This window comes from Panthera uncia, chromosome D2 (genome assembly GCF_023721935.1).
Source record: "Panthera uncia isolate 11264 chromosome D2, Puncia_PCG_1.0, whole genome shotgun sequence".
Classification (NCBI taxonomy): domain Eukaryota; kingdom Metazoa; phylum Chordata; class Mammalia; order Carnivora; family Felidae; genus Panthera; species Panthera uncia.
Window position 1 is genome coordinate 59927604 of NC_064818.1, and position 13655 is coordinate 59941258.

Here is a 13655-nt window from a genome sequence, read left to right on the forward strand (position 1 = left end):
CATGGGCACCCACCTCTCTGGTCAGGAACCAGACTCCTTAGTTTACCTCCTCTCCAATCTGAGCCCAGGCCCATTTATTCGATTCTTTAAAAAAAAAAAAAAAAAAAAAAAAGCCCCAAAGTTCAGAGCTATTGGTGATACAGACAGAAAGAGCAGCCTGAGGCTGACGTTGACGTTGGCACAAACCTTAGTCCTCTTCCAAGAGAGAAATAAAAGCCATTTCTCAGAGAGCAATGTGCAGTCTAGGGCAGCAACCTACAGCCTGTTTTAATTGTTAAAATTAATGCTTTGAGCATTCTAAATCCTCCTTTAAGTGCCTAATTTGCAAATAAGATGCAGCCCTTCTGCTTTGCGTGCCTGGCTGTCTCTTCTTTCTCAAGTACAGAAGCAAAGCGGTTCAGACAGGCGTCCTCAGCCATCAAGGACACCATGTTTACTTCCTAAGGTGCGAAGGATGGCAAGACAGGACCGGCTGAGATGAAAGGGGGACGTGTCACACAGACCCGGGGCTCAGCTCGGCTCAATCAACCTTAGCCCCTTCTCATTAATTGTGGGGAAGGAAGGGGGAGGGGCAGCCTGCCGTTCCTTGGAGACCACAGCAAACATTTGCCTCCTCGTGTCTGGAGACGGAGCATCACTTAAGAGGAAATGAACCCGGTTAAGGGTCACGTCCAGAGAAGGGATAAAAGGAAAAGCCACAATTCTCCTCACACCGACGGACACAATGACTTTAAGAAGGAAATCAAAGCTCAGGGCTGAGGGTGGAGGTGGGGCAGGGGGCGCGGCGGCTTCCCTCTGCCCCCAGACCCAGGCCTAGGGAGGCAGAGACCAGAGCAAACGTGGGAGGACAGCACGAGGCTTCCTTCCCCAGGACAAGCCTCAGAAAGACTCACGGGGCGGCGCGAGCGTGAGCGACCCAAAAGCCCCCAGGGAGGGCCAGGAGATGCTCTTTCCCAACGGAGCTACTCAGCTAGGGCTTGACAAAAGCTCCCCCCACAATCCATCAAAGCTCAGGCGGACAGATGACTTCACCGTTGTAACAGACAAGGGCAGCCACTTGCCAATTCCAATGCCAAAAAAAGAAAACGGGGGGCGGGGGGAGTGGAGAAAGGACAGAGAAGGCTTCCCTGGAGATCACAGCCCTGCGAAGAAACTCCACAGCCGAGGGCTGCCCTGTGGGCACTTAGCTCCGGGACTGAGCCGGTGAGGGCGAGGGGGCCCCCCGGGGGTCCTCGGGAGGGGGGGGGGTGTCTCCGGCCAACCCCCCGCAGGGGTCGGTAGGGGCAGTACTCACGTAGTGCTTGGAGGGGTTCCTCCGCTTCTCCACATCCACCACCGTGGCGTCCTGCACGCAGTAGGCCAGCATCTTCCCCCCCACAAAGAGAGTGGCGCCCTCCAGCGGCGTCACCTTCTCATCCCGGTCCGGCTCCCGCTTCTTGCCCCGCTTCTCAGGTCCCGGGACCACCCAACACTCCGGCCCCCACGTCGCCGCCGGGGCTCCTGGCGCCCACAGGTACGGCCCCGGGACAGGGACGGTCCGGGAGGGCACGCGGGCTCCTTGCGCCCCGGGCGGCTCCCCGTGGGCCTGCCGCGCGCCCCTTCCCTCCCGCGCCGCCGCCGCCGCCGCTCTCCGCCTCGCCCGCCCGCTCTCTCCGCCGTCCGCCGCCCGGTGGGTCCGGCGGGAACTGGCGGAGCGGAGGAGGGGCGGGGGTGTGTCCCGCCGGCGAGGGGACGCGGCGGGGGCCCCGGAGCCTGCTGTCAGCGCGCTGGGGAGGGGCTGGCGGCGCCCCTTCGCCGCGCTCGGGCTCCAGGGGGCTCGGCGCTGGCTGAGGCTGTGGGCGCAGGAGGCGGAGGCAGGGCCGGGCCGGCAGGGAAGGGAAGGGAGGGGAGGGGAGAGAGGGGAAGAGCGCGGGGAGGGGCTCCGGGCCTGGGGGAGGGGCTCGGGGCGACTAGGAGGGGGCTGCAGCCCGGCCCCAGAGGCCTGGGAGCGCCGGCGCGCCCCCACCGAGCCTGAGCGCAGCCAGCGGACTGACCCCGCCACGGGGCTACTTCGCCGGGCGCAGAAACTCGAGGTGTCTTTGGAGGGAGGAGGGGCGGGGGAAGTGAACCCAGCGCGCCCCCATCCTGGCTTTCCGTCTTGGAGCGGATTTGTGCCTTTTTGTCCCCACCTTTACGTCCCCCTCCCACTCATATCCCCAGAACCTTGTAATGAAAAGTAGTTTATTACCCCGCTGTTACTGCCCAGGCTCCCCGAGGAGGGGACCGGAATAGGGAAAGGGCCGGCATTAAATCCTTCAAGCCAGAGCCTCTTTTGATAAATCACCTGACACCCCCCCCCCACCCTTGCGGGTCACAAAGGGTGAATTCTCCCCGGAAATGTGATCGATCCAATGCCTGAGTCGTCCATCGATCTGGGCCCGCGTAACTAACCCGTGACATCATTTACCAGTGAGCTTACAAGACTGCATAACACCCCGGCCTTAAGCCCGGGGGTCCCCCTGGAACCCTCCCCAGGCGGGCCAGGAGGGAAGGGAGCACACAGGAGGGAAAATGCACCAGATTGGCCCCCCCACCCTTCACCCCTGCTCATCACTGGCCCCTTTCTCACCACTTCTCTGACTTGCGCACTTGTCCATCCGTGGACAATTTACTCCCCTCCCCCCATCGATTTCAATATTCTTTTTCATTCTAGTTTCAAATATTTAAAGAGGTGGTGTTTTCACAATTAATTCTATTGTTTCACAAACACAATAAAGCTTTGTGAGCATAGACCAATGTGAAACGTCTGAAATGAGGAACAAGAGTTTTATGACCTTATTGTATTAACAGTTTCTTCCCTGCACTGTCAGGACCCATGCGCCAATCTAAGATTATTCACACATTTGCGTGGTACAGAGTACCCCACATTCCTCCATCCTTCTCGCTGAGGGATGCTAGAACACCAAGGGATGACACTATCTAAATACTTAACCTTGAACAAATCACTTTATGCAGGTATTAGACTCACCTTAATGTTCTCATTGGTTGAACGTGGGTGCCAAACTAAATGGTCTTTTAAGATTCCTGCCTGCATATACTCCAAACTCTAAGCAGTAGTTACTCCTGTGAACTGTTTTGGGTTCTTTGTTTTTCATAATTAACTGGTATGGATTTTTGATATTTAAAAAATGAATAATAAATTGACTATGCACCTATTGTGTGCTCATTGATAAGACATTAAGAGATGGAAGAGAGTGTGAAAGAATTCAGTTAATATCTGTGGAACTGAAAACTGAATCTAATTGAAATATGCTTATCCTTTCCCTCAAAGAGTTGAGAAACAGGGATATCATTAAGCCTGTATATAATAAAATGTACATTAGGACATCAGAAAATGGAGGCGTAGAGCAGTCAAGGGGAGCTTCATGGAGGAGGCTGTCTCTGTGTTGAGCCCTGGAGGATGGGCAGAGTTCAGAACACCACAGAACACCATTGGAACATCATAGCAGAGTTTGGAACACCTCCTCTGAACTCCTCTAGGCCAGCAGCACTTGCCCTGAGCTGTCTTGACATGTGTGTTTGCCCACAATATGCTTTTTTTTTTCCCTCTGAAAGCACCCTGTGCACAGGGACTGGCTATAAGCCATCTTATACTCCTGTGCATTCCTCAGATAGCCAAGCATGGTGCCATGTACGTAGTACTAGTCACTGTACAAGAATCTGTGGAGCGAGGGGCGCCTGGGTGGCTCAGTTGGTTAAGCATCTGACTTCGGCTCAGGTCATGATCTCGCAGTTTGTGGGTTCGAGCCCCACGTCGGGCTTTGTGCTGACAGCTCAGAGCCTGGAGCCTGTTTCGGATTCTGTGTCTCCTCCTCTCTCCCTGCCCCACCCCGCCATGCTCATGCTCTGTCTCTGTCTCTCAATAATAAATAATTTTTTTTTAACTCTTAAAAAAAAAAAAAAGAATCTGTGGAACGAATGATCAGGGGAAGAAGAAAAGATGGAGTGAGGAGAAGCAACATGTGTAACCTGAAGCCTGAACCAGCTGAGACAGGCAGAAGACCAGAAGGACAGTGTCCACCAGGTGCAAGGGTAAGGGAAGGGGGCGAGGCACAGGAGAAGGAGATCGAGAGAAGGATGGGTGTGGGACATCCAGACTGTGACTAGTCTTGACACTAGGCCCAGGGCTTCTCTATTGGAGATGTTGAAAGCCTTGTGGATGCTAGAGCAGGTGTCCTAGGAGAAGGTGATCTGGCAGTGATGCTCAGTGATAGGAAAGCCAGGAGGCAAGGTGCCACTGTTCTGAGCAAGACTCATTCCCCATGGGGATGGAAGGTACACCTGGATAGGCCCTCAGCCCTGAGCTCCCCTCAAAGGAAGGACTGGGATCTGGGAACCCAGGAGGGCCTGTGATGATGAAGCAAGACAGCCTGTGGGTTCACCGTAAAAGGATTCATAATGGCACCCAGCCACTCTTCCTCTGTGGACCTCAAGGCATTCTGGAAGTGCTAATTAAGCCTGAGAAGCCCCTGGTGAGGAGAGCTGGTGTTCAACTGTTGGAGGGAAAGAAGAGAAAGGCAGTTAGCTTGTCCTGGGTCCCCTTTTGAATCAGAGCAGTCAGCTCACCAAAGAGGCACTAATGGCTTCCCACTCACCATCTTTTTCCTGCACTAAGATCCACACTGAACAAAACTCTAAACACAAGGGATCTGGAGGACAGAGGGAAGGCTCCATGCTTCTCCACTGTCCTAATGACTTTGTGTTCGCCTACAAGGCATTGGCCTTTTGCCAGTCTCAGAAACCCCGTACAACCTGACATTTCTTAAATTCAAGGTCCTTTTTTTTTTTTAACGTTTATTTATTTTTGAGGCAGAGAGAGACAGAGCATGAACGGGGGAGGGTCAGAGAGAGGGAGACACAGAATCCAAAACAGGCTCCAGGCTCTGAGCTGTCAGCACAGAGCCCGACGCGGGGCTCGAACTCACGGATCGTGAGGTCATGACCTGAGCTGAAGTCGGCCGCTTAACCGACTGAGCCACCCAGGCGCCCCTTAAATTCAAGGTCTTTACACACAACGTGAGTACTCCCAACTTCCTCTTGCGCTCCCGAATTACCTCAATTAAAGGGAGCAACTGAGTGGCGGTACCCACCCCAACCCCATGGTGCCGAGATCTCTGGGAATTATTAGTTGGGCAGAAGTAATTTACATCTGCAGGGGGCAGGGGGGGAATCTTTTTTCCCTCCTGGGGCTGTATGTTCAAGAGGCTGTGAGTGTAAAATGGTACAACTCTCTCTTCTTGCCAGGGTAATTTCAAACTCACACAGATCTGTTTCCCAACAATGAAGGAGCCCCAAAATGCTTTAGGCATTTTTCTTCAGCACGCTTTTACTGAGTGCCTGGAACTCCCCAGAAATGACTGAGACTGGACAAAGGCCGCTTGGAGAAGGGACCGTGTCCCACCTGTTCAATACCCCAGCATGCCTGGCACATAGAAGGTACATTGGCTGGTCTGTGTTGACAGCATCTGCTTGAGGAGCTAGCAGCACCGGAGAAGATTCGGTAAACCCGTATTTTGCCACTTCCATCCATGAACTGGGGATGACTTCAATCCAAGGACATTGTGTGAGTTCACCATAAAATTATAAAAATACCAAATAAAAGTTTAGGATAAGTAAGGATAAAAGAGGACACAAAATAAAGATGCAAACTGATACCTAAACATCTGATTTTTCAAAAAAACAGATCATTGTACGTATTTGAGAACAAAGAATCTTCCACTTGGGAGGAATCCAAGAAGCTCCTTATCCCTCTAATTTTACAGAAGAGTAAGCTAAGGCAGAGAAAAACTAAGCAAGTCTCCCCTTGCCACAAAGCTAGGTAGTCCCAGGCCAGCAATCTTTCTCCTCCCCCGCGCTTAGGAGCCTGTTCACAGGCAAGAACAGTTTGTTGAAGGAGCACGCTCAGTGCACTGACAAATCCATGCAGATCCAGAATGGCGCTCTCCCTTAAACCCCGAGTCCCTTATTCCGATGCTCCATTCACACAAGCATCACACTGGCTGCCTCGACCCCCATGGAGGCAGCATGCCGCTCAAGGGCAGGGAACACGTGTGTCTTCCTGGAAATCCCACCCCACAGCCCACCCTGCTTCCTCTGCCATGTAGTCTTCATGACCACCCCAAAGGAGACAACCACAGGAAGGCACTGAAAACAGCTCAGTGCTAAACAAAGGCCCAGTACCGCTCCCTCTCCTTTTCAGAAAGTTTATGGCAGTTGCTAACCACGCATTTGGTTACTAATCATACATTGCCCTATGACAGCTCCACTGCTACTGTATTGAGCACTGATCAACACCTTTTATTGCTCGTTAACTTAGGCTGTGCTTAGGCTGTGCCTCCCAAACCAGCAAGAAGCCTGTGACTTCTCCAGACTCTGGCACTACCTTTCCCTCCCTGCCCCCACCATTGCACCCTGGCCACCTGCCATACACACCCCATCCAACGCAAGGCTATGTACATTCCAGGCACTCAAGAAATAGTTGTCTTTTGACATTTCTGAGCTCTTAACAGATAACTGCAGGTGCTGATGATAAAAGTGATGTCTAAGAAGAGCTGAACAGAGTTCTGGAGCAAGGCTTATACAACCTGGTTTCTAGTCCGGCTCAACCACAACCCATCCAGCCTTGTGACACTGACATCACTTCCCACCTCTGGGTCTCTGATGATCTTTCTGGTCCCTTCCATGCCATCCGATGATGTAAAACTACTACAGTAAAGTGAGGTAGAAGTGGACTCTTACCCAGAGATGTGTAAATTTGAGTGAAATTTGGGGCCCCCTCCTGGCCAAAGTGGTTTTAGCACCTTTAACTCCAGCAGCTGGCCTTACAGTCAGTCCTCAGCCGACCTCTGGCCAGGTATCAATGACCTGCCAATATATGGAATGTACACATCCAGGGCATTCCTGCTTCTCTATTTCTTTTCTTCCTTCCTTTCTCTCTCTCTCTCTCTCTCTCTCTCTCTCTCTCTCTCTCTCTCTCTATCTCTTTCAGATCAGCCCTAATATTCTTATGTTTAGGGAGTATCTTAAGGATGGTCTCTCCTGAATTTGAAGTAGACACTGAGGCCAACTTCTGTATTCTCCAGAGAAAGGTAAATTGCTGGCCAGACTTCTCCTTTCTTTGGTTGCTGTGGAATGGGACCGGGATGAGGTGCCAGGATTGCCCTATCGGTTCAGCCCCACTGTTCAATAATAACAGGCCCCTCCTGCTTGCCAAACCAGCAGGTAGGGGAAGCCACCTCTCTCTGTCACCCAACACAGTAAGTATATCAGTGAAATCTCAACAGGCTTATTTACATGGTGTCATTGAGAGTCTCAGCATCCTGTCTTAGCCTTGACTCTGGTGAGGGTTCTTACGCAGCAGAATTTTTTCATAGAACCACTTTCAAGTTCCAAACTTAGCAAATGATCATGCCCCTGGAATACCAGATGGAAATCCAATAACTTGCACGGCCAAAGAGGACAAGGACATAATTTGATTCACAGAGGGGGAAAAAGTATCATTCTATAACCCCAGATATCTGGTCCCCAGACCAGGGCATTTTGTTTTAAGAGCCTCAGTTTGAGAGTATGGATGGTTTCATATATCTATCTCAACTAGTGAGCATGCCTTCAAGTGTATTCCTGCCTGGTTGGGGTCACTAGCATCATCTTGTATAAAAGATCAGTCTGCGTAGTTCCATTTGACCATAAACCACCAAAGATTTTCTCTTTCAAAATCCCCTGAATTTTCCAGAAGCTGACAAACCCTAAGTTGGCCACTGGATGACCAAAAGAACAGAAAAAAAAGTCACTTTGGAAATTCAAAGGCAATTTCTTTAAATAGTCCAAAGCCACAAAAAAAAAAAAAAAAAAAAAAAAAAAAATAGGAGTCTGGTTTTGTTTGGCCCCCAATTTTTTTTTTCAGTTTTGTATTCAGAAATGTCATAAAACACTGTTCTTCATCCTTTTTGAACTCATGTCTATTTCAAGTGAAAGATTCAAGACTCAAACTCAGGTCTGGCTCCAGCTTATGTCCTGCCTTCTCTGTCTGAAGCAGAAGATAACCCCATTGTTGATTCATTGCTTACCCAATAGGCTACAGCAGGCAGAGTAGACTTTATTTAGTAGACTGGATTTTCGCACCTAGGTGAATCTGGCTGGGATTTGGACTGTCAACAAGGTGTTGCCCTAGGCAGATTACTATGATCACTTTGATTAATGTTACTGCCTAATATATGAATAGTGCATATCCTAGTTAAGACTCTGGTTTACAAATACTAGAAATTGAACTAGTTCAGCTAAAAAAAGAAAAGGGTTCTTTATTTCCCATATACAGTGGTTGCTCCTATCCACAGACATCAGGGCTTCTCAGAACCAGGAAGTAGCAAATCTTTGAGAACATGCTCATTTTCTCCATCTCTTATCTCTGCTTAGTACTGTGTGTTCTATTTTATTCTTCTCTATCCGCAGACCATGTTTCTCTGCTTCTTCACCCACATAGCAAGGGCCCCCCAGTGCCCAAGTATCTACCACTCCCTCAATTCCAGACACACCTGAGACTCACTGGCTGCCTCTGGAGTCCAGATCCCAGTTCCCAGGAAAAACAATCTCATTGGCTTAGCTTGAGTCACATGTCCACCACATGTCCACAATTATCATGGGGTGGAGTTATCTATTACAAACACGACTCTGGAGAGCTAACCCACTAAGAAACATGGCTGATATGAGTGGCCCATACACCCCAGAATATGCCTACTAAGTTATTGTTTACTTTTAAAGGGACTTCATTTGTTTATTTATTCACTCAATGAATATTTAAGTTACCAGCATGTTCCCCCACTCCACTAGGAACTGGGGCTGTATACATGTGGGGCAAACCAGACCAAAGTCCTTGTCCTCAGAAAATCTTACCACCTTTAGGGAAGATAGACATTGTTTTAAAAATCTTACAGGCGTTCCTGGGTAACTTAGTCGGTTAAGCGTCTGACTCTTGATCTCGGCCCAGGTCATGATCTCACGGTTTATGAGATTGAGGCCCACGTTGGGCTCCTCACTGACAGCGGGAGCCTACCTGGGATTGTCTCTCTCCCTCTCTCTCTGCCCCTCCTCTGCTTGCTGTCTCTCTCAAAATGAATAAACACTTGTTAAAAGCATACAAATAAATGTAAAATTATAATTCTGACAAATGTTATCAAGGTGAGACAAACAAACACCAAAGTATGAATGGTGGTAATCTCTGGGGATGGAAATTTAAAGTCTTAAATTTTGAAAATTAATTTATTTAAAAATTTAAAAATTTTATAGCACACACGTCCTTCTGTAATAATAATTTTTAAAATTTTTAAAAGGATCACTATCCTGGTGAAGGGCCCAGTGGGTGAAGGGGACAGCTAGAAATTCTGCAGTGGTATACAGGAGGCGACAAAAGCTTGGACTAGGACGATGGTCTTAGGGTGAAGTGAAGGGAACTGGAGGAGACAGAGTGGCCTCTGGTGATGTTGGGCAGGGATGAAGGAAGTAGAGGTGCTAAGGACAGTTGTAGTTTCTTGGCCTGTGGAACTGGGGGGATGGACAGTGGTGCTACTCAGTTTTCTGACTTTCTTCTAGTCTATAATATATGGGGGCTGGTCTAGTCAATATCAATAGTTCCCTTTAGCTATCATCACAATAACCATAGTAATATCAGCAATTGTTTAGTAAGGCCCTACTGTGTGCTGCGCCAGGAATTCTGCTGAGTGAGCACCATACTCACGTATCTATTCCACAAATGGGAATTTAGTCAAAAAGAATAGCCTCCCTCGCAGAGTTGAACTAGGTAGAGGAAACAATGGATCAGGCAAGGGAAAACCAAGACTTTGGGGCCCCCTCCAATCTCTGTTTTTAAAAAAAATGTTCACTTTTTTATTTTTGAGAGAGAGCACAAGCTGGGGAGGGGTAGAGAGAGAGGGGGAGACACAGAATTCAAACCACTTTCCCAGGCTCTGAGCTGTCAGCACAGAGCCCAACATGGGGCTCGAACTCACAAACTGTGGGATCATGACCCGAGCCAAAATCAGATGCTTAACCGACAGAGCCATCCAGGTGCCCCTCAAATCTCTATGTTTTTTTTTTAATGTTTGTTCAGCATTTATTTAATGAGGGCAGGGAGAAAGAAATTTTCTACTAAATGTGCACTTCTTTCTCCACATTCAGAGTAAGGCATTTATTACGAGGATTGAAAGCAATGTTTTCTTTCTCTTTTTTTAAAAAATTTTTTTTAATGTTTATTTTTGAGAGAGACAAACAGAGCACAAGAGGGGGAGGGGCAGAGAGAGAGGGAGACACAGAATCCGAAGCAGGCTCCAGGCTCTGAGCTGTCAGCACAGACCCCGATGCATGGGGTTCAAACTCTGGAACTGTGAGATCATGACCTGAGTGGAAGTCGGACATTTGACAGACTGAGCCACCCAGGTGCCCTGAAAACAATGTTTTCTGAATCATCTTTTATTTCCTGGTTCTCCATACTTGGATAATGTCACTCACACACTTCCTATGAGTAAAAGTAACTTACATGGATAAAGCTTCAAAATCTTAAAAGATATTTTAAAAGATATTTTAAGAGTTTCTTTTTTTTCTTCCTTTAACTTTCATGGAGGTCAGATGTTTGCTATTTTTTGAAGTTCTCTTTTTTTGATTTTGGGGGAGGGGAGAGGAGGAGGATGTTTTCTGAATAGTTAACTTCTTGGGAGGCATATTAAAAGTTTGAATTTACTTAAAACCAATCATTCCTTCCAAGGAAATAGCTCTAGGCCGTGGATTACTGCACATTGACCTTGCAGCTGGGAGTGACCACTGCTGACTTGCAAAGCTGAGCTGGCTGGGGTCAGAGCTGGTCCAGCCCAGTCTACAAGTGCAAAGCATCCTGTACAGGCACCCTGCAAGAAATACTCCACAGAGATGGGAGGCGGTGGTGAGAAGGGATTTGTAATTTCCACTTGAGGATGCTGTTTAATGTGGCAGGAACTGGACCTTTTGTGCCAGGAGATCCTTGGAAAATCCCACCCTTTCAGGCCAAAACTTAGTTATTTGTCTACCCTGCTTACCACATGACAGGTTACCGCTGCTCAGATTTTCCGAAAGAAAATAGAAAACTCTCACCAATGGATAGCCAAGAGACCCTATAGATAATGTCTGATTATTAATTCATGATATTATTAAAACAGAAGAATGCCAGCTCCACAAGCACAGGATGTTGGTCTGTTTTCTTACCCACAACACACCCCCATTGCTGAGAACAATGTCTGACACATGACAAGTTTTCATTAACTAAATGATACTGAATATTTTTTTACTTTTTTGGGGCCATATGATCTCTGCTACAACTACTCAACTCTGAATAGTATGCCTATGCTATCACCCTGTAATTTCACTCCTAGTACACATCCAAGAGAAATTAGTGAATATGTCCAACTAAAAAAGAAATGTACAAAAGTATTTATAGCAGCACTATTCATAATTACTCAAAACTGAAAGCCACCCTGATGCCCACTAAAGCTGAGTAGACCAATAAATGGTGTTATATTCATACAATAGAATATTATAGACCAGTGATAAAGAACAAACAACTGTAATATATAACAAACTGGATGACCGCAGACATAATGTTGAGCAAAAAAGACTCCAAGGGCACCTACTATATGATTTCATTTATATAAAGTTCAAAACAGTCAAAATTAATTTATGGTGGTAGAGATCATATTAGTGGCTGCCTCTAAGAAGTATAAACTGGGAGGGGCACAAAGAACAGTGGCTGCTCCATCTTGATCTGGGTGGAAGTGTTAAGCCACCTGCTAGAGTTGAGCATGGCAGTGTTATGTAATATCTTGCTATGGACTGAATGTTTGTGTAACCCCTTCCCCCCCCACCCCCGACAGAAAAAGTCCTTATGATGAAACCCTAATCCCCAGTGTGATGGTATTTGGAGCCAGGGACTTTGGGAGGAAATGAGGTCATGAGGGTGGAGCCCTCATGATGCGATTAGTGCCCTTATAAATAGAGACACAAGATGGCTTGTTTCTTCTCTCTCTCTCTCTCTCTCTCTCTCTCTCTCTCTCTCTCTCCCCTGCCCCACCCCCCACCTGTGTGAAGAAACCAAGAGGAGGGTCCTCAGCAGAACCCACCCATGCGGGCATTCTGATCTCAGACTTACCAGACTCCAGAACTATGAGAAATAAATGTCTGTTGTTTAAGCCACTCAGTCTATGAAATTCTTGTCATGGTAGCCAGAACTGATGAAGACAGACCTCAATTTTTCAAACTTGTTTTTTTTTTTTTTTTTAAGTAGACTCCATGCACAGGCTCGAACCCATGACCCTGAGATCAAGACCTGAGATGAGATCAAGAGTCAGACACTTAACCAACTGAGCCACCCAGAGGTACCCCAGACCTCAATTTTTTTTTTTTTAAAAAAGAATGAAATAAAACTAAATAAGTAAAGATTCTGGTGAGTAAAAACAATGCATGTTGTAGAAGGATGTGTATAGTATACCATTTATGTAAATGTTAAAAATAAAAATCAATATTACACATAATATATGTTTAGGGATATATACATCTGTGGTTAAAATATTCAAACAGACAGGAGGGATACATACCAACTTCAGGATAGTGGTTACCTCTGGTGAGAGAGGGGACCCAGAAGATTCTGTAATTGTAGTAATATATGTAATTTAAAAAAGAATTGAATGTGGTGAAATGCTAATATTTGCTAAACTTGCGTGGTGAGAACTTATTTTTCATATTGCGCTCTGTACTGTGAACTGTGCTTGAAATATTCATAATTTTTAAATTATTAAAAATGAAAATATAAAATCAATCCATAGGGACAATGAATGCGCCTTGACAGGTGCATTCAGAATTCAGAGGTTGGTGGTTAGGGATGTCCGTTCCAGGTTTCTGTTAGCTTCAGCAACCTGTTTCTGGATTTTGTAATTGTTGCACAGCATCAGGTGGCCTCCATTCACACAGAGACATTCCTTGCAAATAGTAACAGTCTTTAAGCAACTTGTCTGGCAGTCTTCTGACACTTCAGTGAAACCGTTCCAGAAGCTTGCAAGAAAAGTAACAAGAATTTTCTGTTTCAGTTATGTGACTAATAATAACTAACAACTGCTCACATTCTTCAACTGATTCCATTTCAAGGGGGTCAGTGAGGAGTTCCTCTGCTAGATTTTACCTTCAATGCTCAGCAAACACACACACACACACACACACACACACACACACACACACACAACAAAACAAAAAAACCCTTTTCAGATATACTTTGTAACTCTATAAAGTGTTCAATGGTACTATTTAAAAAATCTGATCTCTTAGAATCTTAATGTGTCACATATCTTGCAAAGTTTCAAATAAGAAGTATTACGTTTTAACATAGAGCTGTGACTTAAGTTGGATGTCATTTGCTAACATTTTATCTTGTTGTTATTGTTAACACTTTACCTTAAGATAAAGCACTCAATACTTTAAATTCTCAATATAGGGGCGCCTGGGTGGCTCAGTCGGGTAGGCCTCCAACTCTTGATTTTGACTCAGGTCATGATCTTACTGTTCGTGAGATGGAGCCCTGAGTAGGATTCTGTGTTGACAGTGTGGAG

The 13655-nt window shown here is 46.9% G+C and overlaps 1 protein-coding gene across 2 annotated transcripts in view; it reads right to left on the reverse strand.

Annotated features, from left to right (window-relative positions):
- SH3PXD2A (SH3 and PX domains 2A) overlaps positions 1-2091 on the reverse strand; it is a 244086-nt gene extending 241995 nt beyond the window's left edge. For both annotated transcript variants that reach the window (XM_049645686.1, XM_049645687.1), the window contains exon 1: positions 1295-2091. In XM_049645686.1, the coding sequence (XP_049501643.1) occupies positions 1295-1366 (72 nt within the window). In that variant the 5' untranslated portion in view covers positions 1367-2091. The remainder of the gene's footprint in view (positions 1-1294) is intronic.
- Between the last annotated feature and the right edge of the window lie 11564 nt (positions 2092-13655).